This window comes from Cervus canadensis, chromosome 1 (assembly GCF_019320065.1).
Source record: "Cervus canadensis isolate Bull #8, Minnesota chromosome 1, ASM1932006v1, whole genome shotgun sequence".
Classification (NCBI taxonomy): Eukaryota; Metazoa; Chordata; class Mammalia; order Artiodactyla; family Cervidae; genus Cervus; species Cervus canadensis.
In genome coordinates this window covers 117,838,289-117,857,915 of record NC_057386.1, presented here as the reverse complement: position 1 = coordinate 117,857,915, position 19,627 = coordinate 117,838,289, and the positions used below count along the sequence as shown (strand labels likewise).

At 41.9% G+C, this 19,627-nt stretch overlaps 2 protein-coding genes and 1 pseudogene across 9 annotated transcripts in view; 2 read left to right on the top strand and 1 right to left on the bottom strand.

Moving 5' to 3' along the window:
* Positions 1 to 380: 380 nt before the first annotated feature.
* Positions 381 to 7,672, bottom strand: ERP29 (endoplasmic reticulum protein 29). Its single transcript, XM_043439376.1, has 3 exons — positions 7,364 to 7,672; positions 2,561 to 2,699; positions 381 to 1,189 (listed from the first exon to the last, which is right to left on the bottom strand). The coding sequence occupies exons 1-3, from the start codon at positions 7,499 to 7,501 to the stop codon at positions 687 to 689; spliced, it is 780 nt and encodes a 259-aa protein (XP_043295311.1). The 5' UTR covers positions 7,502 to 7,672; the 3' UTR covers positions 381 to 686.
* TMEM116 (transmembrane protein 116) overlaps positions 7,073 to 19,627 on the top strand; it is a 40,242-nt gene continuing 27,687 nt past the window's right edge. For 2 of the 8 annotated variants that reach the window (XM_043439368.1, XM_043439369.1), the window contains exons 1-3: positions 15,344 to 15,516; positions 16,083 to 16,129; positions 16,595 to 16,658. In XM_043439368.1, coding sequence (XP_043295303.1) covers positions 15,469 to 15,516; positions 16,083 to 16,129; positions 16,595 to 16,658 — 159 coding nt within the window. In that variant the 5' untranslated portion in view covers positions 15,344 to 15,468. Of the gene's footprint in view, positions 7,305 to 7,754; positions 8,195 to 15,343; positions 15,517 to 16,082; positions 16,130 to 16,594; positions 16,659 to 19,627 lie in introns of those variants that run through there. The other 6 variants (XM_043439352.1, XM_043439344.1, XM_043439367.1 and 3 more) reach the window with 6 other exon arrangements.
* On the top strand, positions 16,390 to 16,480 carry LOC122425361 (annotated as a pseudogene).

Here is a 19,627-nt window from a genome sequence, read left to right as displayed (position 1 = left end):
GAACTGAGTTATATCATTTAGCTGTCTAAATGCAACTCTTTTAAAGAAACCTACCAGATTATATTGGTAAAACTAAGAATCTGCTATATGTATCTCACGGAGTATGGGCAAGAATATACTACTATTCAACTTCAAGGACCAGAAAACCGATAATGCATTCGACCAGCCCCAGTCAGTCCATCTGAATCTCAACACCTGTGGAAAGGAAATTAAAGGTAGGTCTTGAGCTCAGACTAGTTTCCACAGTGTTACCAGGATAGTCTGTTACCCTGGTAGACCAGAGTCCACACCACCTTAGCTTTAAAAAAACAAGTTCCAAGGAAAAAGCAGGCCACAGGGCAAAGTATAATTTGTAAAAGAAAACTGGATGTCTACAGGTCTACTTAACGAAAACACAGAAACTTTAATTGGGATCAGAATCATACCTGTCAAGAACCTGGGCAGTATACTCCTCTATAGCACCAATTCCTTCTGAGGGGGAATTTCACAAGCCATCTAAGTGTTCACCAGCTATCCCCGACCAGCTATAGAGATGTTCCAAGATATCACAACAGCGTCAGTATCCACGCATGCTCAGATTTCTGGTTTTGTGCCAGTTTTCCTACCACTCCCTTATATCCCAGGAGAGTTTCACAGCCAGAAGGTAACTTACCCCTCCCCACCCCACCAAACCCTGGAGTGCCTTCTCACAGCTCCTCCTTCTCACCCCCCTTCTTCTGGAAGGCAGTCAAAATGTTTAAGCTCTTCTGGAGTTCTTCCTTCTTCCCATCACTCATCTTGTTCTTCTCAATCAGCTTGGTGATCCTGGTCATCTCTGATGCTGGGAAATCCTCACCTTGGTCCAAAATCTTTCCCATGATCTTAAGGTACTGCTCGGCCCACTTCTTGTCAGTCTCCTTCACACTTGCAAGGTTGTCCTGCCCCTGCTTCAAGAGGGACTGGCGGGCCTCTACACCAGAGGCCCTGATGAACTCCCCAGCAAGGGTGTCATATGCAGGCAGGCATCCAGGCATACCTAGGTAGATCCCATGTCCCTTTAGCCAGCGCTGGATGGCTCCAACCTTAACTGCCCCACTATACAGGATTGGGTTCTCAAAGTCCCCATCCTGGAAGAGATAGAAGACCGGGTAGTTCTCTTTGTCCAGCTTGTATTTCTCACTCAGCTCCATATTCAGCTTGTCGCCATAATCTGTGAATGGAAACCAGAAATGAGGAACAAGACCCCAAGGAAGGCATGGCAGGAGGTTGCTGTGAGGCCTGTCTGAGCCGAGGAGAATTCCGGCTGTCAGAATTCCTCCTCTGCTACTTCCTAACCACGTGGCATTAGTCAAGTCCTTTAACCTCTCTAACCTTCATTTTCCTCATCTGAAAAGGGGGAATTCTGCATATTTGTTATACGTGCCACTATGTGCCAGGGGCTGTCCTCTAAGTGCTCGGGACTTAGTTGTGATTAAGAGTACCACACTCCCTGACCTCAAGAGCTTACACTCTTCAAAGGGTGAGAAGAGAGATGATAAAAGAACTTAAGTGATTAGTGCCATGACAAAAATGAAACGGTGACACAGTGACTGGGTGAGAAGGCCTCCCTGTGAAGGTGACATGAACTGATGGACCCGAAAACGAAGCAGCCAGACATATCAAGATGTGGGAAGAGTGTTTCAGGCAGAAAGGACTGCAAGTGCAAAAGCTCTGAGGCAGTAATGAGCTGCGTGTGTGTAAGGATTACAAAGTATAGTCTGGCTGGAGCTAAGGGAATGTGTGGTAGGTAATGAACATGGCCCCTAACACTTGAGGGCTGTTGGGAGGGCCCAATAAGGGGATATGTGCAGATTAACCTGGCAGAGTTAAGTGTTTAATATGTGGTGGTGGTTGTTTTGGTCTTTCAGATGTGTCTGACTCCTTTGCGACCCCATGGACATAGCCCATTAGTCTCCTCTGTCCAGGGATTGCCCAGGCAAGAATACTGGAGTGGGTTGCCATTCCCTCCTCCAGGGCGTCTTCCCGACCCAGGGATTGAACCTGCGTCTCCTCCATTGGCAGGTGGATTCTTTACCCACCAGGGAAGTCCAACATGTGGTAGCTGTTACTATTTGCTATGTCTTTCCCAACAGGCAGTAGCAGCCCCAAGGGCTGACACGATGACAACTAGTTGCTTATACCTCGCCAAGACCACCTATTACTGGGTAGTGGTATAGGAAGTGTGGGGTTCCAATCCTAGGTCGATCACTTTATAATCTTGAGCAAGTTTCCCTAAGCATCTGTTTCTTCATTTGGGGATCATAAAACTTTTCACAGAGCTGCCACAAGGATGACATACACGTAAAACACTTAGCACAGTGGCCTGGCACATAGTAAACATTTGAGCTGAGTTTCTGTGGTCATAGAATCTGCTCAAGCCAAGCCTGTCGTGGGTACCAGACTCCTTGAAAGGCAATGACCCCATTTACACTAGACATGTGTGGCTCAGACAGGAAGATGCTGGGGTGTTCTGACAAATAGGGAAGTAACCCCTAGTTTATTCCCCCTCTGCCCTCCTCAGTCATTCCAGACTTATCCATACCTGAGATCCCCACCTCTGCCACCAGGAGATCATCACTGGAAGCTGAGTTTTCAGCCAGACGCTTGAACTCATCCTGCTTCTCACCATAGGGGTACTGGGTGTCAAACTTCACCAGGACGAACTTGCTTTTGGGAATGACCTGAGGGCATATAGAGCTGAGCAAGTGAGGGTTCCCAAGGACCTTTGGGGTTAATTCCGTTTCCCAAGGGAAACCAAGAGTGGAAAGCAAGCCCACAGGGGAGATAAGCTTTCACAGTCATTCATTCGTTCCTTCATCCCTCGATTCATTTAATCATCTGATGATGTTTGCTGTGTCCCGGGGACCCCATTAAGTAGTTGCTCACACTAATCAAACTGTCTGCAATAAACAATGCTGTAGATGTTCTAAGGCCTTCTCTTCCAGTGGCCCTTTTGGTAAGACTAAGGAAGCCTACCCTTAGCGCACACTAGGTTAGCCCCTGTCATGCCCATCATCCCAGGGGACCTTTCCGTGGCAAGGGACCAACCAACCATCTATAAAGGAGCTGGTACCATGAAAGACGCTCTGGTGAGGAGGTCCAGAGTTTGAACTCTGCAATTTTAGGGTTCACAGGAAGCTGCTGAGAGGCTAGGCTTGCGACAATGTTCCCTCTCTAAACCAGGTAGATCAGTTTAGATTGGTTAACATAGGCAGTTATGCTAGATCTCTAGGATCTAAACTGTCAAGATCAAGATTTTTATTTTAATTGTAAAATTTACATCACATAAAATTTGCCATTTTAAAGTGTACAATTCAGTGGAATTTATCACATTAACTATGCTGCACAACCATCACTAATACCTACTTCCAGAATATTTTCCATTTTCATCATTGAAAAGGAACCACATATCCATTAAGCAGTCATTCCTCAGTCCTCCTCCTAAGTGACCTTTTGTGTGTGGCTTCTTTCACTTAGCATAATGTTTTCAAGATTCATTCATGCTGTAGCATGCATCAGTATTTCATTCCTTTTTATGGTCAAATAAATATTCCATTGTATGGATATATCATATTTTGTTTATCCATGCATCAGTTGAGGGATATTTGAGTTGTTTCTACCTTATGGTTATTTGTGAATAGTGTTGTTATAAACATTTGTGTACAGGCTTTTGTCTAAACACCTCTTTTCAGCTCTTCTGGGAACATACCTAGGAGTGGAACTACATATAGGAATTCTATGTTTAACTTAACGAGAAAATGCAAAACTTCACTTTGATGGTTTTACCCAATGCACAGATTTTTATCTAATAAGCTCCCTCAGGTCAATAGCACTGCCTTCCCTCCTACAACCTTTTATTTTTCTAATCAAAGTCATCATGGCTGGTTAATTTTTCAACACGCAATCACTGCTGTAGTTAAATCAAGCTGACACTATTCCAGTTTTTGTCAGTCCGTGTTCCTTGTTTGATGTCCATTTGGTTTTAAAAAATATATAACAGTGCCCAGGGACACAAGGGAAGAGGGAAAAGGGTCCAGAACACGTAATCTTTAAATGGTCACTGATCCCCAGAAGTCTGAGCTCTGGAGCCTAAAAAGCAGGGAAGACTTAAAAATATAAATCAGATCACATCCCTCTGGCCCATTTAGTCTTATTTTAGTTTCAACAAAACATGCCCACTCAGGTCCTTTTCATTTGCTGTCTCTACTGGCTGGAGTGCCCTTTCCCTGGTCCTTTCCATGGTTATCAAAGTTGAGTACAAATAAACTATCATAACAGAGAGGCCTCCTGCACTCATACCATCTAATTCTGCTTCCTTTCCATCATACTCTATCATGCTACCCTGCACCAGTTTCTTCATTAGTCACTCTCTGAAATCCTTATTTGCTTGTTGTCAGTCCTCTCCACTAGAATATACATTTATGAGAGTAAGGACCCTCTGACCTGTTTTCTGCTGTATCCCTAGTGCCCAACAGCACCTAGCATGTGACAGATACTCCAAAAATATCTAATAAATGAACAAAGCCGGGGTAGGCTTTGGTAGCAGATGCAACATGTCCAAGGAGAAAATTTTTTTACGAAAACACATGATATAATATTAATAATCACGTCTCTGTGTGTGTGTGTGTGTGTGTTAGGTCACTCAGTCGTGTCCGACTCTGTGACCCCATGGACCATAGCTCACCAGGCTCCTCTGTCCATGGAATTCTCCAGACAAGAATACTGGAGTGTATTGCCACTCCCTTCTCCAGGATTAATAATCATACAGTGGTTTAATACTGAAATAGAATAGAGAGGACTTCATCTTTTATTTTCACCATTTTTAGCCATCACAGAATGGTTTTGAATGGCAAAGTGAAAGTGAAAATCACTAAGTCATGTCCGACTCTTTGCAACCCCAAGGACTATGTAATCCATGGAATTCTCCAGGCCAGAATACTGGAGTGGGTAGCCTTTCCCTTCTCCAGGGGATCTTCCCAACCCAGGGATCGAACCCAGGTCTCCTGCACTGCAGGTGGATTCTTTACCAGCTGAGCCACAAGGGAAGCCCTTGTTTGAAAGGCAAACATTGCATGATTCATTTTTTCTTGTTCTTTTATTCAATCTGTACCTTTGAACTGCTTTAGAAATCTCTCTCCTTTCCTCATCCTTGAGGAATCTGCTCCACATTAACCTACATTTAGGCATCTTGTTTCTTCAATGTATTGATGAGTTCATCATCCATTCATTGAATAAAAAGGTACTGACAGCCTATCATTGCCAGGCACTGTTCTAAGTGAACATAAAAGTAAAGCAAACAGACAGGGTCTCTTATTTTTAGTGATCGTAAAGGGCAAGAAGCAAACAAACAAAAAACAACACTGGAGATCATAGAAAGACCCCTGGGGTAACCCTAGGAAGCTCCCTTTTGTTCTGCAGTGATGGAAGAGAGTGAGATTTAAAAACAGACTGGAAAAAACATTTGTTCATTCAACAGATTATTACTGAGCATTTTCTAGGTAACAGGTAAACTGCTAGGTCGTGCAGATGATCAGTGAACAAGATAGACAAGGTAGTTCTTCACAAGTATATAATATTCTAGTGTGGGAGACGATACACTAGACAAGAAAAAAAAATCAGTGATGTGAGTGAGTTCAGAGAAATCAGAGCAATGTGACTGGCACTTCAGACTGCACGAGGGGGAAATCTGAGAAAGCTAGTGTTAATCGCTCATTCGTGTGCAACTCTGCAACCCTGTGGACTGCAGCCTGCCAGGATCCTCTGTCCATGGGGATTCTCCAGGCAAGAATACTGCAGTGGGTAACCATTCCCTTCTCCAGGGGATTTCCCAGACCCAGGATGGAACCCAGGTTTCCTGCACTACAGGCAGATTTTTTCCTGTCTGAGCCACCAGAAAAACCCGTGGAGTGGAGGGGGTGGAGGAAATTTGAAAAGGTAACCTTTAACCCAAGCCTGAATGAAGAGGAGCAACCAACCTTTCAAAGATTGGGCAAAGAATGTTCTAGTCACAAAGAACTCCAAGTACAAGGGCCTAAGGCAATAAGGAGCTAGGAACAGCCAGAGGACAGAGCACCAGAAGTGTGGTTGAAGCAGAGGGGACAAAAAGGTGAATCGTTAAGGTCTGATGAGAGGAGAGGGAAGCAGGTATCAGATTATGCAGGAATTCAGCTACTGTGTGGACTGAGAGGCTCCAGAGTGAAAATCTGGAGACTAGTGAGGAAACTACTTAAGATACAGCCTAGACTAGGGTGGTAGCTATAAAGATGGAGACACACCAATCAATGAGGAAATACTCCTACCATTAACAGTGCGAAGTTTCCCTCTAAGTCACATTTGGTCTGTGATATTACCCCATATCCATGTTTGGGTGGTAGCAGGTTCCCTTTGCCAAGAAAGGCCCCCAAAGCAAAGGGTTCTGTGGGGGTGTGCCTGACAACCAACTGGTCATACCTACACTTTTGAATTCCTGAAACTTTGCATTCAATGAGCCACAGGTGCCAACTCCACAACGGGGAACCCTTTCAAAAATATTTGAGTTCAATCGACTGAGACAGATTTAGAGCTCCACTTCTTGGTTTCACTTCCCAGCAATGGGTATTAAGAAAATAAAACGACTGGCTCTCTTCTCAACACTCAGCTTTCCCATCACAATGGGCGAGGTTAAAAAGGTGCAAAATTAGAGGACTGGGACTGCATTCAGCCTTCAATATTCCCAACGACCTTCTACCCAGGCCAAGACCCCAATCCTGTAAATATGGAGGCAGGGGTAGAGGCGAATCCTTCCATGTCTCGACCAGATTTTATCTGTCACCAAGCCTTCACTACAGGGTGGACGAACCGAAACTTATTCTTAAAACCTGCACTTTTTAAGGAGACGCAGATTATCTATACAGTAGTTGCAATCGAAGCCAACGCGTGAGGGGCGCTGAAACGCAGGCTAACAAGCCACGCGTTTCGACCTTCGCTCCAGGTCCGCTTGGAGCCTGGGGGCATCCGCCTCGCACCGCCCTCCGGTTCTCCTACTTGGGACTCAAGGATTGGATCTCGCCCGGCACCGCCCTCTTCCCTTAGGCTACTGGAAGACTGCATCTCCGCAATTCTTCAGCAAAAGAGGAAGCAAATGCAAATACTGCAAAGGTGCTTGGGGACCCTCGATCATATGCTCTCTGGTCAGGATACGGTCTCGGCCCAGAGTCCGTCAGTCCTACAGGACGGTGGGAAGTCTCCCCGGACCGTCGCTACAGACCACCTCCTGCCAGCTCTCAGTCCCCTGCGTCCCCTCACGGGTGCGCGCTCCCCTGGGCGGTCTGGCTGCACCTGCGCGCGAGATCCCTGGCCCCTTTACCTTGTAGAAAGTGACTGTATCCAGGGGAAGGGCGCCCTTGGTGTGCAGGCCACTGCTGTCTTGCGGAGCGGAGAGGAGGAACAGAAGAAGGGGAAATAATGGGGAGAGAGAAGCGGCGCGGGGAATGGCGGCAGCCATGACGCCGGGTTCTGGCAGTAGGTGCTGGGAAGGCTGTAGTGGAGGAAACGCCGAGCCTGGGACCACGTAGTTTAGGCGGGCAGGGGCGGGTGCGCGCACGTGTACTGCCCACCAGGCTCACGCCAGCCTAGGCTGAGAGTGAGGAGCCACGTGAGGGGCGGGGAAATGGAGCTGCCGCGCGTGCGCACTCGGCGAAGCCCGCGCGGGTCGAGGGTGAGAGGGCGGGGCCGCGTAGGGGGGCGGGGGGCGGACGGCAGTGCTGGGGAGGCTGGGGGAGGGGATAAGGAAGCGGAGGAGGAGAAGGACAGTCTGCTGCGCACGCGCACTCTGTGAGGTTGGCCATCCCCCTGGCTTTTCCGGTCATCCTCCGCGTGAAACGCGGCGTGAAGCTCGTGTTCGGTGTGTTTGCAACTTTTCGTTTGCTGTCTCTCTTCTTTTTCGAAGGCGACGAGGCAGGCCTTCATTTGTTTCTGCCTCTAGCCTGTCAGGCAGTCGGCTGGGACCTGTTGCTACTCTGTTAATCAGTCTGACAACAACTACCCCTCCGGCAGGTGGCCCAGTATTTTCCTCAGTCAGTCACACTCCGCTCCCTCAGCCGCGACCGGAGTTGGACAGTGAGACTCGACTCTTCGTCAGTGTGGCGGTCAGGCCTTTTCTGCCGCTGCCCCAGTCCGATATTAGGCTTGCTCTGTGGTGAGTGCCTCACCAGGGAGGCTCCGGGCTCCTATAAAAATAGGCTTCCTTGAAAGTTAACATAGGACATAGGTCTACCTATGTTCTAGGCTCTCTGAAAAATTTTTTGAAAGTTCTAGTAATTGTCTTCAACCAGTGTTTTTTCGGGGTAGTTTGCACCATATCCTGGGTTTGCCCACGGGAATACAGAATGCAGAGCTGTGTACTGAACAGACTCAGTGGTGGGAGGTAGAGACGCGAAATAGCCTTATAACCATTATAATGTAATTGGTAGAAAATAAAACTATTAATTTTGTGCAAACACAAATGGAGATTCTGTCAGCCAGGAGTGTCAAGGAAAGTTCTGGATGGGAAAACCTCTGGTGGCTGGGTCTTGAAAGAAGAGGTGTTTACAAGGCAAACACCGAAGAGTATTTCTAGCAAGGGGGAAAGTATAATGAATCTGTGGCGGTAAACGGGGGTTGTGTTGTTAAGGGTCTCATCAAGATAAAAGGTTTGGAGTCACCAGAGGTTTTTACCCAGGAGAGTGACTTAGTTTTGCTGTCACTCAACAATAAACGGGGTGCATTGGAAGGCAGAAAGCTGAGGGCAGAGAAATTCATTGCAGTAGTCTAGGTGGGAGAGACTAAGATCCTGTAATAGATCCTAACAGTAAAGATGAAGAGATGAGGATGGGATTGAGAAAATTTTATAGGGTAGAATTCACAAGACTTGATGAAGAAATGGATGTGCTGATAAAAGAATAAGTTATATAACACATTATAAGGGGCTTAACATCGAATTAACCATTGTGTTGTTGTATAGTCACTGCGTCGTGTCCGACTCTTTTGCCACCCCAGGGACAGTAGCCCACTAAGCTCCTCTGTCCATGGGATTCTCCAGGCAAGAATATAGGGGTGGGTAGCCATTTACTTCTCCAGGGGATCTTCTTAACCCAGGGATCGAACCCCTGTGTGCTCCATCTCCTGCACTGGCAGGTGGATTCTTCTCATTGAGCCTCCTGGGAAGCCCAGAGTAACCATTGCATGTGTCCAATAAATGTGTGTGTGTGTGCGCGTGTGTGTATGTATGTATGTATAAGAGAGTCATCAAAGATAATAGCCAATCTTGGGTGGCCAGTTTAGATAGAAATTTTGAGAGAACCCTCTGTGTGTGTGTTGGGAAGGTTCAGAAACATTTGAGGTTTTCCCTAGTAAATTATTAAATAAAATGTGCCACATAGACAGATGAATAGAAGTTAGAGGAAGGGATAATTACTGTGAGGTAAAGTGGTTTAAAAAGTCTTCATGTAGAAGGTGGAAATGGAGTTAAGCCTTAGAAGAAAGAATGTTTTAGATGAAGAACAAATTAAGAAGGAGAAGTTGTAATGAACATGATGCTTTGGGGAATGACTAGCTTGGCTTGAAGGAGTTCTTGAAACAGAAAGTTAAGACAGTTTTAAGCCCAGTTAGGGGAAAATCTTGAAAATCAAATGCTGTTTTGTCCTGTAGTCAATGTGTGCTTGTGTGCTTAGTCACTTAGTCATGTCTGACTCTTTGTGACCCCAGGCTCCTCTGTCCATGGGGATTCTCCAGGCAAAAAGACTGGAGTGGGTTGCCATGCCCTCCTCCAGGGGATCTTCCCAACCCAAGGGTCAAACGCAGGTCTCCCACATTGCAGGGAAGCCACCAGGGAAGTCCCCTGTAGTCAATAAGGAGCTATTCACTTCTGCATCCTGTGGTAGTTAGTATGATTGATCAGGAGTGACTTTCTAGTCACGATTTGCTTAGAAGTGGGTTTTGAAAAAAGTGAGTGGTTTGGTTGGAGAGGAAAGGGAAATGCTGGGACTTTTGCTATGAATTGCAAACATATAATAACTGTATTAAGCTCCCTTTTAATAATGCACTGGTCTCAGTTAGTTACCTCATGATATAATTAGATTTCTTGGCTTCTAGATTTCTTGACAACCATCGTCTACACAAACAAGCCAAGTATAAGTCTCCATATTTAGGAAGTCATAAAATCCCAGTTGACACTTGTGGAAAATCAAAAGGCTTACCCTGGGTCTTGTATGGAAGTAGGAAGGAGGAGGCGGCAAGGCATGTTTCTTTAAGAAGGAAGGAAAAGGACATGGTCTGCTGAGACAACTAATATATAAATTCTCCCATCTTTTTTTCCTAACATCATCAAGCTGATGACCCCCCAATGTCACTGACCTCTTTGCTGTTTCTCCTATACACAAGGCATGTTCCTGCCTCAGAGCTTTTATACTGACTTTCTCTCTCTAGAACAGTTTTTCTTCAAGATACTCATATGGCTGGCTCCTTCATTTCCCTCAAGCCTTTGCATAAATGTCAGCTTCCTAAGATCTACCCTGACCATCCTTGAAAAAATAGGTCCTCTCTGATACCTCCCTGCTTTCCATCTCTCTTCCCCCTTATTTTTTTCTCCATAGCACTCTTCAACTTAACATACTGTATAATTTTTTTATTTTACTTAGTATCTGTTTCGCATGAAGGACGGATTTTGTTTTGTTTTTCTTTTTGTTTTGTCTGTTGGGTTTACTGTTCCCAGCACCTGGCACAGTGTCTGGCACATGGTAGCTGCTCAGTACATTCTTGTTCTGTGAATAAATGAATCAAGTCAATGAGAGAGAAACTATTCCATGCCTATCTTTCAAAATTTCATTGAGTCTTTCTTCATTCCCTTCTTAGATCACATATTGTTCTTTGGCACTATCCTCTCACTTGGAGCTAATTGCTTTTCCCCTGCAAGGTTTTGGTCATATTAACAGGAGTTCTTTTGACAGAGATGAACACTTAAGGCAGACTTCTCGTTAAAAAATTGTTACAGAAGAAAGATTTGCTCCACAGTATTTTCTCCAAGCCCCGTACTCCTTTAAGAAGGCTTCAATATTTAATAACCATTTACTGAACATCTTTTACTCACACACTTCTGGGGACAAAGGTTACACTGGTGAAAAAAACAGATTGCCCCCTGCAGTCCTAGAGGAGAGACTAACATTAAGTACTTATACAAAAAAATATACAATTACAAGTCTACCATCCTTTTTCCTTATAAAAATGGCTTAATTATCAATGGCTTTCTGCAATTTCTATGACTTCTAGCAATTTCTACAGTTTTCTACAACTTTAGCAATTTTTCCAGTTTTACATGAACGCTCACATTTCATTCAGTGGTTTATTGGGTTAACCTGCAAGTTTTACCAAAGCCCTGGAGTATAATTTGTTCAGGCGAGAAGTGGGGTGTTCATTTAGAGCAGTCAGCTGCTCTCTTACAATGTTTATCTTCAGTTCCCTCTTACAGTGTTTGTTTTACACTTTTTATTCTAAATATCATTCTTTTCAGTAGGAAAGACAGAAACATGTTATCCGTTAATTGTTACATCATGAATTTCAGCAATGGGAAATATCCTTCCTTGCTTTTGTCCCAAACTTCATTTTTTTTTGGACATTAGAGTTTTGAGATACAACTTAGATACCATACAATTCATCCTTTTAAAGTATACAGTTCAGTGGTTTCCAGTAGAATTGGACAACTATCCCCACTAGTTAATTTTAGAATATTTTTATCACCCTAAAAAGAAAGCCTGTACCCATTAGCAGTCACTCCCCAGTTCCCTCCCAAACTTTCTTGCCGGAGACAACACTAATCTACTTTCTGTAGCTGTAAATTTGCCTGTTTTGGACTTTTTGTATGAATGAAATTGTATAATATGTTGCCCTTTTGATTAGATTTTTCACCTAGCCTAATGACTTCAAGGTTCATCCATGATGTAGCATGTATCAGTACTTCTTTTAACTGCTGAATAATATTCCACTGTACTGGTATAGCACATTTTATTAACACATTTATGTGTTCACCAATTGATGGACATTTGCGTTGTTTCTACTTTTTGTCTATTATGCATAACACTATTATGAATATTTGTGTCAAAATTCTTGTGTGAGCATAATGTTTTAATCTCTTAGGTGTATACCTAGAAGTAGGACTGGGTTTATACCTAGGAGCTGAACCATACAGGATATATTTAACCTTTTGTGAAACTGACAAAGTAGCTGCAATATTTTACATATCCATCAGGAATATATGAAGTTTCCTGTTTCTCAACATCTTCATCCACTTGCTACTGTCTTTTATTATAGCCATCCTAGTAGGAGTGAAATGTCATCTCATTGTGATTTTAATTTGTATCTTCCTAGTGGCTTACGATGTTGATCATCTTTTCATATGTTTATTGGTTATTTGTATAATTTCTGGGATAAGCCTCTAATTTTAAGCCTTTGCCTATGAATTCCCTGGTGGTCCAGTGGTTGAGGCTTTTTGCTTTCACTGCCAGAGCTCAGGTTGGATCCCTGGTTGGGGAACTAAGATCCTACAAGGCTGTGAAGTGCAGGAAAAACAAAATAAAACCTGTTGCCAATTTTTAAATTGGATTGTATTATTGAGTTATAGGAATTCTCTATCTATATACAAATCCCCTTATTAGACATGTGGTTTATAAATACTTCCGTGGGTTGTCTTTTTTACTGTCTTGATGGTACCCTTTGAAGAACAGAAGTTTCTAATTTTGAAGAAGCCAATTTATATATATATATTTTTTTCTTTTGTTGCTTGTGCTTTTGTTATCATATCTAAGATGAAATTGTCTAATAAAAGAATTCTCTTGATGTCCCATTAATTTTTTAAATGACCTTTCCCTGTTTTCCCATTAACCAGTTTCCTATTAGTAGCACTGTACTGTTAAGAGTAAGAACTGTGATCAGACTGAGTTTGAATGTAGGTGTTATCACTTGATAATTCTGTAATGAGAAGGAAAATGACTCAACTTCTTTAAGCCTCAATTTCTTCATCTGTAAAATAGGGATAATACTTCTTACCTCAAAGATTGTGTTGAGGATTAAAATGCTTACATAGAAAACACTTGATAATTGGTAATGATTATTATTAGAAATTTTCTTTAAGTACTATTTTTGCTTAATTAAAACACTTTATTACATAGGTTTTTTTCTTGACTTTGTACCCACTGCAGTAACTTGATTCTGGTAGAAATTTAGTGAATATCTGTTAAATTAAATTGATATGTCATATATACTAGTAGGGCTTCTCAGGTGGTGCTAGTGATCAAGAACCCACCTGCCAGTCCAGTAGACTTAAGAGACTCAGGTTCAATCCCTGGTTTGGGAAGATCTCCTGGAGGAGGGCACAGCAACCCGCTCCAGTATTCTTGCCTGGAGAATCCCACAGATAGAGGAGCCTGGCAGGCTACAGTCCATAGGGTCACACTGAATCAGACATGACTGAAGTGACTTAGCACACATGCACATATACTAGTGCAGAAGAATTGATGCTTTTGAACTGTGGTGTTAGAGAAGACTCTTGAGAGTCCCTTGGACTGCAAGCAGATCCAACCAGTCCAGCCTAAAGGAGATCAGTCCTGGGTGTTCATTGGAAAGACTGATGTTGAAGCTGAAACTCCAATACTTTGGCCACCTGATGCGAAGAGTTGACTCATTTGAAAAGACCGTGATGCTGGGAAAAATCGAGGGCAGGAGGAGAAGGGGACAACAGAGGATAAGATGGTTGGATGGCATCACCGACTCAATGGACATGAGTGTCGGTAAACTCTGGGAGTTGGTGATGGACAGGGAGGCCTGGCATGCTGCGATTCATGGGGTCGCAAAGACTCAGACACGACTGAGCAACTGAACTGAACTGAATGTATACTAGTAGACCATTACATTGCAAACTGGGATGTGTTTTAACTTGCTAAGGAGCTAAGGAAAAAGAAAAGAGAAAACTGAAAATATATATCACCCACTTCATCATTTGGGCTGGGATTACCCCTTGTAGAAAAGGATTTGGGAGGATTATGTTTCCAAAGACATTTCAGAGGGGGGAAACAGTGCTAAATATACAGACAGGGGATTAATTTATAGAGAAAAATAAAAAAGTAAAGCCCCAAATGTTGGTTGGTGGCATAAGCCATTTTAGAAGAGAGGCCGAAAGAGAAAAATTCTCTTGCCAAGAGTAGCAGACTGATTTGCCATGACTGTTCTCTGAACAGTTTGACATTTGTTCTTGACTGAGACAGGAGTCCTTTGTTCAAAAGCATTCTCTTATCACTTGGTGAGACTGTCATTAGTCCCTCACCCTTATTAGATAGATGTGTGATTAGAGGCCTCAAAACACTCCCTGAGACTTTATGGTAGGAGTTTCTGATCCAGAAATATACTGGTATTTTAATTTGTTTATCTAATAATTTAAGCAAAGTGATTACAGCCTACCTCCACTTAACAATGTCCTGTCTTCCATTGCACAAGATATTCTTAATTTCATGTGAAAAAATGAATAACATATTTAAGTTACTCATGATTGAATTTACATTATCATTAAATATTTGTGAAATGTCTGAGGGAATGATTAGATGAAATATAAATAGTTACGTAAATGAAATATTCTTCCTTCTGCTTTCTCCTTACCCCAATTTTTGTCCAAATTATTCCAGTTCTTCCAGATAATGTTCAAATGACAATCAGTGTACATTATTTTTTGTGACAATTATTCAAGATTTTGGAATTCAAGTTATTTTTCTTACTATAGTATAAGATCCTGGAAGTCTAGGTCTGTATCTTTTTTGTCTTTATATATGTCATACCAGTGTTTTATACAAAGTTGATATATAAACATAAGCATATTAGATTATGTAATTTAGTAATTATATGGTGGGAATTTTGGTATAATATTTAAGAAAATGTTAATAGTAAATAAATATGAGACATTAATAACCCCTTCTTTCACACCTTTTCCAGATATTACTAAAAACTTGCTAATTGAGTGAATATACAGTCTCTCTTCCCCAATATAGGCTATTGTCCCTAAACAGGAACAGATTTCAAACAAAACTCCCTTCTTCCCTATTTTTCTCTCCATTTTTTCTATTCCATTTCTCCCTTGCAACTCCATTTATCTTTTCTTAGTGACTCATTCTGTGTACTTTTTATTATTCTTACCTCTTGCCCCTTCTTACGATTCCTAATGCTTTTTAGAACTTTGTTTCCTTGTCACCTGCTCATTCTGTTTTTGTTCTTTCTGCTTGGCTTTCTCCTCCACTTCTGACTACTTTCTCTCTCCTTGCCCTCAAGATACAGGGCAGGATTGGGTAGGGAGGAGCCCAGCTGGGTTAAGGGTGGAGCCACCTGTTTACTGCTTGGAAGTCAGAACCTGAGCAGGAAGGATCAGGCTGCTTAAATTTGGCTGAGGCTGAAGCCCGTATGGCCTTCCTCCTGGAGACGAGCGTTTTGGAGGACAGCTGGGATTTGGTGAGACTAGGAGCAGCCCCTGGCTGCTTTTTTGTGCCCTTACTTCCTCCCTGTTCTGTGTTTTTCACCAACAGTATCTCTCTCCGTACAATTAACTTTTCTTCTTCCTTTCCCCCTGTTGCTTACTATTCTGTATTTTCTCTGGCTGGCTGGCTCTCTGTCAGTCAACTTCATTTAGTGTCTGTTTGCCTTTTCTGTTACCCATTCTTTCCACTTACCTGACTGTTCTCTCTCAAAATTTAACTTTTTCTACCTCTTCTCCATTTTATTCTTGACTTTATTAATTTTCTCATCCAACTCTTTTTTTATTCAGTCATTTTCTGTCCACCCCTCTATTCTTTTTATCTTAGTGTTTCCCAGCAGTGTAGCGATAAGGGAGGAAAAAGGGCCAACCTGGCTTTCCAGGGGCCTATTCACCCCTTCTACTCATTTTCAGACCTAGCGTGTTTTGATTAGGTAATGAAGGGTTTGTGCTCTGCACAGATAGTTAATAAATAGTGAAATTAGAGTAAGGTTGAATATTAAAATTTAAAGACTTCATTTTATTCCCATTTTCTCTTATTTAGTTTTTTTCTGCAATACAGTGGATACAGTTTGTCATGGCCACTCTGAGGTAAGTCTGTTTCATCTCATGTAATGTAACTGTTTAAACTACTGCAAGCAGAACTGGAGAATTCTGTAGTTTCTATATCTCTGCCTCCACTCCCTGGGGATTTACTTTTATCCTTTAGAGAGATATGCTCTTCTTTACCATACTGATTTTTTCTGATTAATAAAATGTAATAACATCAACAATTACAATAATAAAAAACAGATTGAAGAAATCAAAGGACATTTTGGTCAACAGGATTGATTTTCAAAACCAGTTGCAAAGTGCTCACTTTGGTAGCCCATATACTAAAAATTGTAACAATACAGAGATTAGCATAACCCCTGCTTAAGGATGACACCATTCCATATTTTTAAAACTGTGCAGTTTATTTTATATCAATTATATGTCAATAAGTATATAAAAACATAGCAAAAACAAAGGAGCCCCAATTGTCCTGTTTAAATGATAGTCTTTTATTTCTGTCAGTGTTGTAGGTTCAAGTTCACTTATTGCCTATGCTATATTCCAGAACATACAGAAATCTCCAGAGGTAAGCAATCTGTTTTTGTGTTGGATTTGAATTTTCAGTGACTTAGCCTTTGAAATAAATGAGGTGGGTGTCCCCTGTAAGTGATGGAATAATTCTATAAGTTGCTTGTAAATTTGTCATTTTGATACACTGGGATGCTTTAGACATTGCCAATAGATCTCCCTTTTCTTTTAGGTAGTTATTTTAACTATAATTTTTAATACTGAAGAATTGACTAGATGTGGATTAGTGGATAAATGTAGATTTTTTTTGAGTATGCATTAATTATTAAAGTCAAGGAAATGGAGTGTTGTTTGAAGCCTATAATTTGCTCTAGGCATGGTAGGGTCCTGCCAAGAGGTGAGTTTTCTGATGTTGATATCTTGGTAAAATTGCTAGTGGGGCTGGAAATAGTTCAAAGACTGCTATACAAAAGATATTTATTTTGCTGTTCTGGCCTTCTGGCAACTACATTTAATGGTGAAAATAGAACAAAAATACATCCTGTGTAAAACTAATCATACCAAAAAAAATCCTTCCTTTTATTGAGATGTAATTGACAAATAAAAATTGAATATTCTTAAGGTATTAAAAAACACCAACGGGGGAGTTCCTTGGTGGCCTAGTGGGTACGTTTCTGGGCTTTCACTGCCTTGAAAAAATATTTTAAGAAAAATGTAAGAAAACTTTTTTAATCAGGCCAGGTGGCACAAAATTAAGGAAAATGTAATTTAGAACGTGTATTAGAGAGCTTTTGTAATGTAGAAAATGTCATTAGGTTTTTTTATTTGACCCACTTAAACTCTGTATGTTAAATACTTTATCTTGTTGGTCCTCATCACTGTCCTATGAGAAGAATGGTATTAGCTCAGTTTTGCAGATAAGCAAATTGAGGCTCAAAGTCATGAAATAAATTGTTCAAGTTACACAGTAAGTAGCAGAGCAGGGATTTTTCAAAAGTCTAACTCTTAACTACAATCCCCCTTCAAATTAAATACAATTTTTCATAATTATTATATTATTGGTACATATGCCCAGTATTTTAAATATACTCTTCAGGACTTCCCTGGTAGTCCAGTGGTTAATACTGCGCTTCCTCTGCAGTGGGTGTAGGTTTGATCCCTGGTTGGGAAAGTTCCACGTGCTGCTTAGGGCAGCCAAAAAAAAAAAAATCCATTTTTCATTTAATCCTTAAAATAATCATGTGAAGTGAAGTGAAGTCACTCAGTCGTGTCCAACTCTTTGCGACCCCATGGACTGTAGCCTGCCAGGCTCCTCTGTCCATGGGATTTTCCAGGCAAGACTACTGGAGTGGGTTGCCATTTCCTTCTTCCAGAGATCTTCCCAACCCAGGGATTGAACCCAGGTCTCCTGCATTGTAGGCATATGCTTATATTATTAGTCTGATATGATAGATGGAGAAATGGAATCCTTATTAAATTGATGGATTTTCCTAAGGTCTCATAGCTAGTAAGTATTAAAACTAGAATTTGGGTGCAGACTTACCTTGTTCCAAAGCCTCTCCTCACCTGTATTTTTTTTAAGATTTTTTTTTTTTTAATGTGAACCATTTTAAAAGTCTTAATTGAGTTTGTTACAATATTGCTTCTGTTTTATGTTTTGGTTTTTTGGCTCTGAGGCATGTAGGATATTAGCTCCCTGATCAAATCTGCACCCCCTGCACTGGAAGGCAAAATCCTAACCACTGGACCACCAGGGAAGTTCCTCTCCCATACACTTTTAAACCACTGAAATATAATGCCTAATGAAAAGAGAATTTTGAATTCAGAGATAGAATATGGCTATGTAAGTAAAACTAGAAAGTAGAAGTCTTGATACTGTATTATTAGTTTCCTGCCAACGTAATCTTAGGCCACATGTCTTCCTGTGATGTGAATTTCCTTAATGTTTGTTTCCTGGATGTTTATTAAAATTTTCGTTCAGGTGTGATTAAGTTAATAAAATATAAGTTACATAGAGAGGGGTAAGCAGAGATTCTCATCTCAGCCACTATTGACCTTTGGGATTATATGGTTATTTGTTGTAGATGGCTGTCCTGCATCTTAGGATGTTTAGCAGACTTTACCTATGTTGCAGATGTTGCAACATCTGCAGATGTTGCAGATCCTTCTTCGCCCAGTTGTGACAACCAAAAATATGTTCAAATGTTGTCAAATGTCTCCGGGAAGAGACAGTCACCCCTGGTTGAAAATCGCTGCTCTAGGGTGACCTCTGCCATGACAGTGGGTTAGAGCTTTATAAAGATGTGGGGTCTAGTTTGGCCTGGGGTGCAACCTTTAATTTCTCTGGCTTCAGTGCTCATACCTTTCACATAACCAGAGCCCGAAGGACCTTAGTAATTATTAATTCAGTAGTTCCTACACATTTTGTTTTCTTGGTTTAGGGAAGATTCCAATTTTTCCAGCTTAAAAATGTCAGTCATACTGCTGCTGCTGCTGCTAAGTCCCTTCAGTCGTGTCCGACTCTGTGCAACCCCATAGACGGCAGCCCACCAGGCTCCCCCGTCCCTGGGATTCTCCAGGCAAGAACACTGGAGTGGGTTGCCATTTTCTTCTCCAGTTGTGAAAGTGAAGTCACTCAGTTGTGTCCGACTTCGCAACCCCATGGACTGCAGCCTACCGGGCTCCTCCGTCCATGGGATTTTCCAGGCAAGAGTACTGGAGTGGGTTGCCATGGCCTTCTCTGGTCAGTCATACTACACTGTTTTATTTATTTGTTAAATCACATTTTTAACAACAAAGACACCTGAAGGCATAATCTGAAAAAAAGATAATTATTAAATTAATAATTATGGTAAATTGGAGAAGTCCATGGGAAATCTTTGAGGGGACTAGCTGATTAGACAGTGACTCAGAGAGGCAACCTTAAAAGAGAAGAAAGTGGCTTAGGCCAGCCAATGTTAAAAAAAACAAAAGGCAGATGTACTTCACTACACTTGTATGACTTCATTTCCTTATGAAGATCACTTT

Bases quoted from the DNA above. Each gene is read 5' to 3' on its own strand.
- ERP29 (XM_043439376.1), bottom strand. From the start codon at position 7,501: ATGGCTGCCGCCATTCCCCGCGCCGCTTCTCTCTCCCCATTATTTCCC. The intron at 2,700-7,363 runs GTAAAGGGGCCA...ATATGCCCTCAG, and splicing joins ATACAGTCACTTTCTACAAG to GTCATTCCCAAAAGCAAGTT. The intron at 1,190-2,560 runs GTATGGATAAGT...TTCCATTCACAG, and splicing joins GGCAGAGGTGGGGATCTCAG to ATTATGGCGACAAGCTGAAT.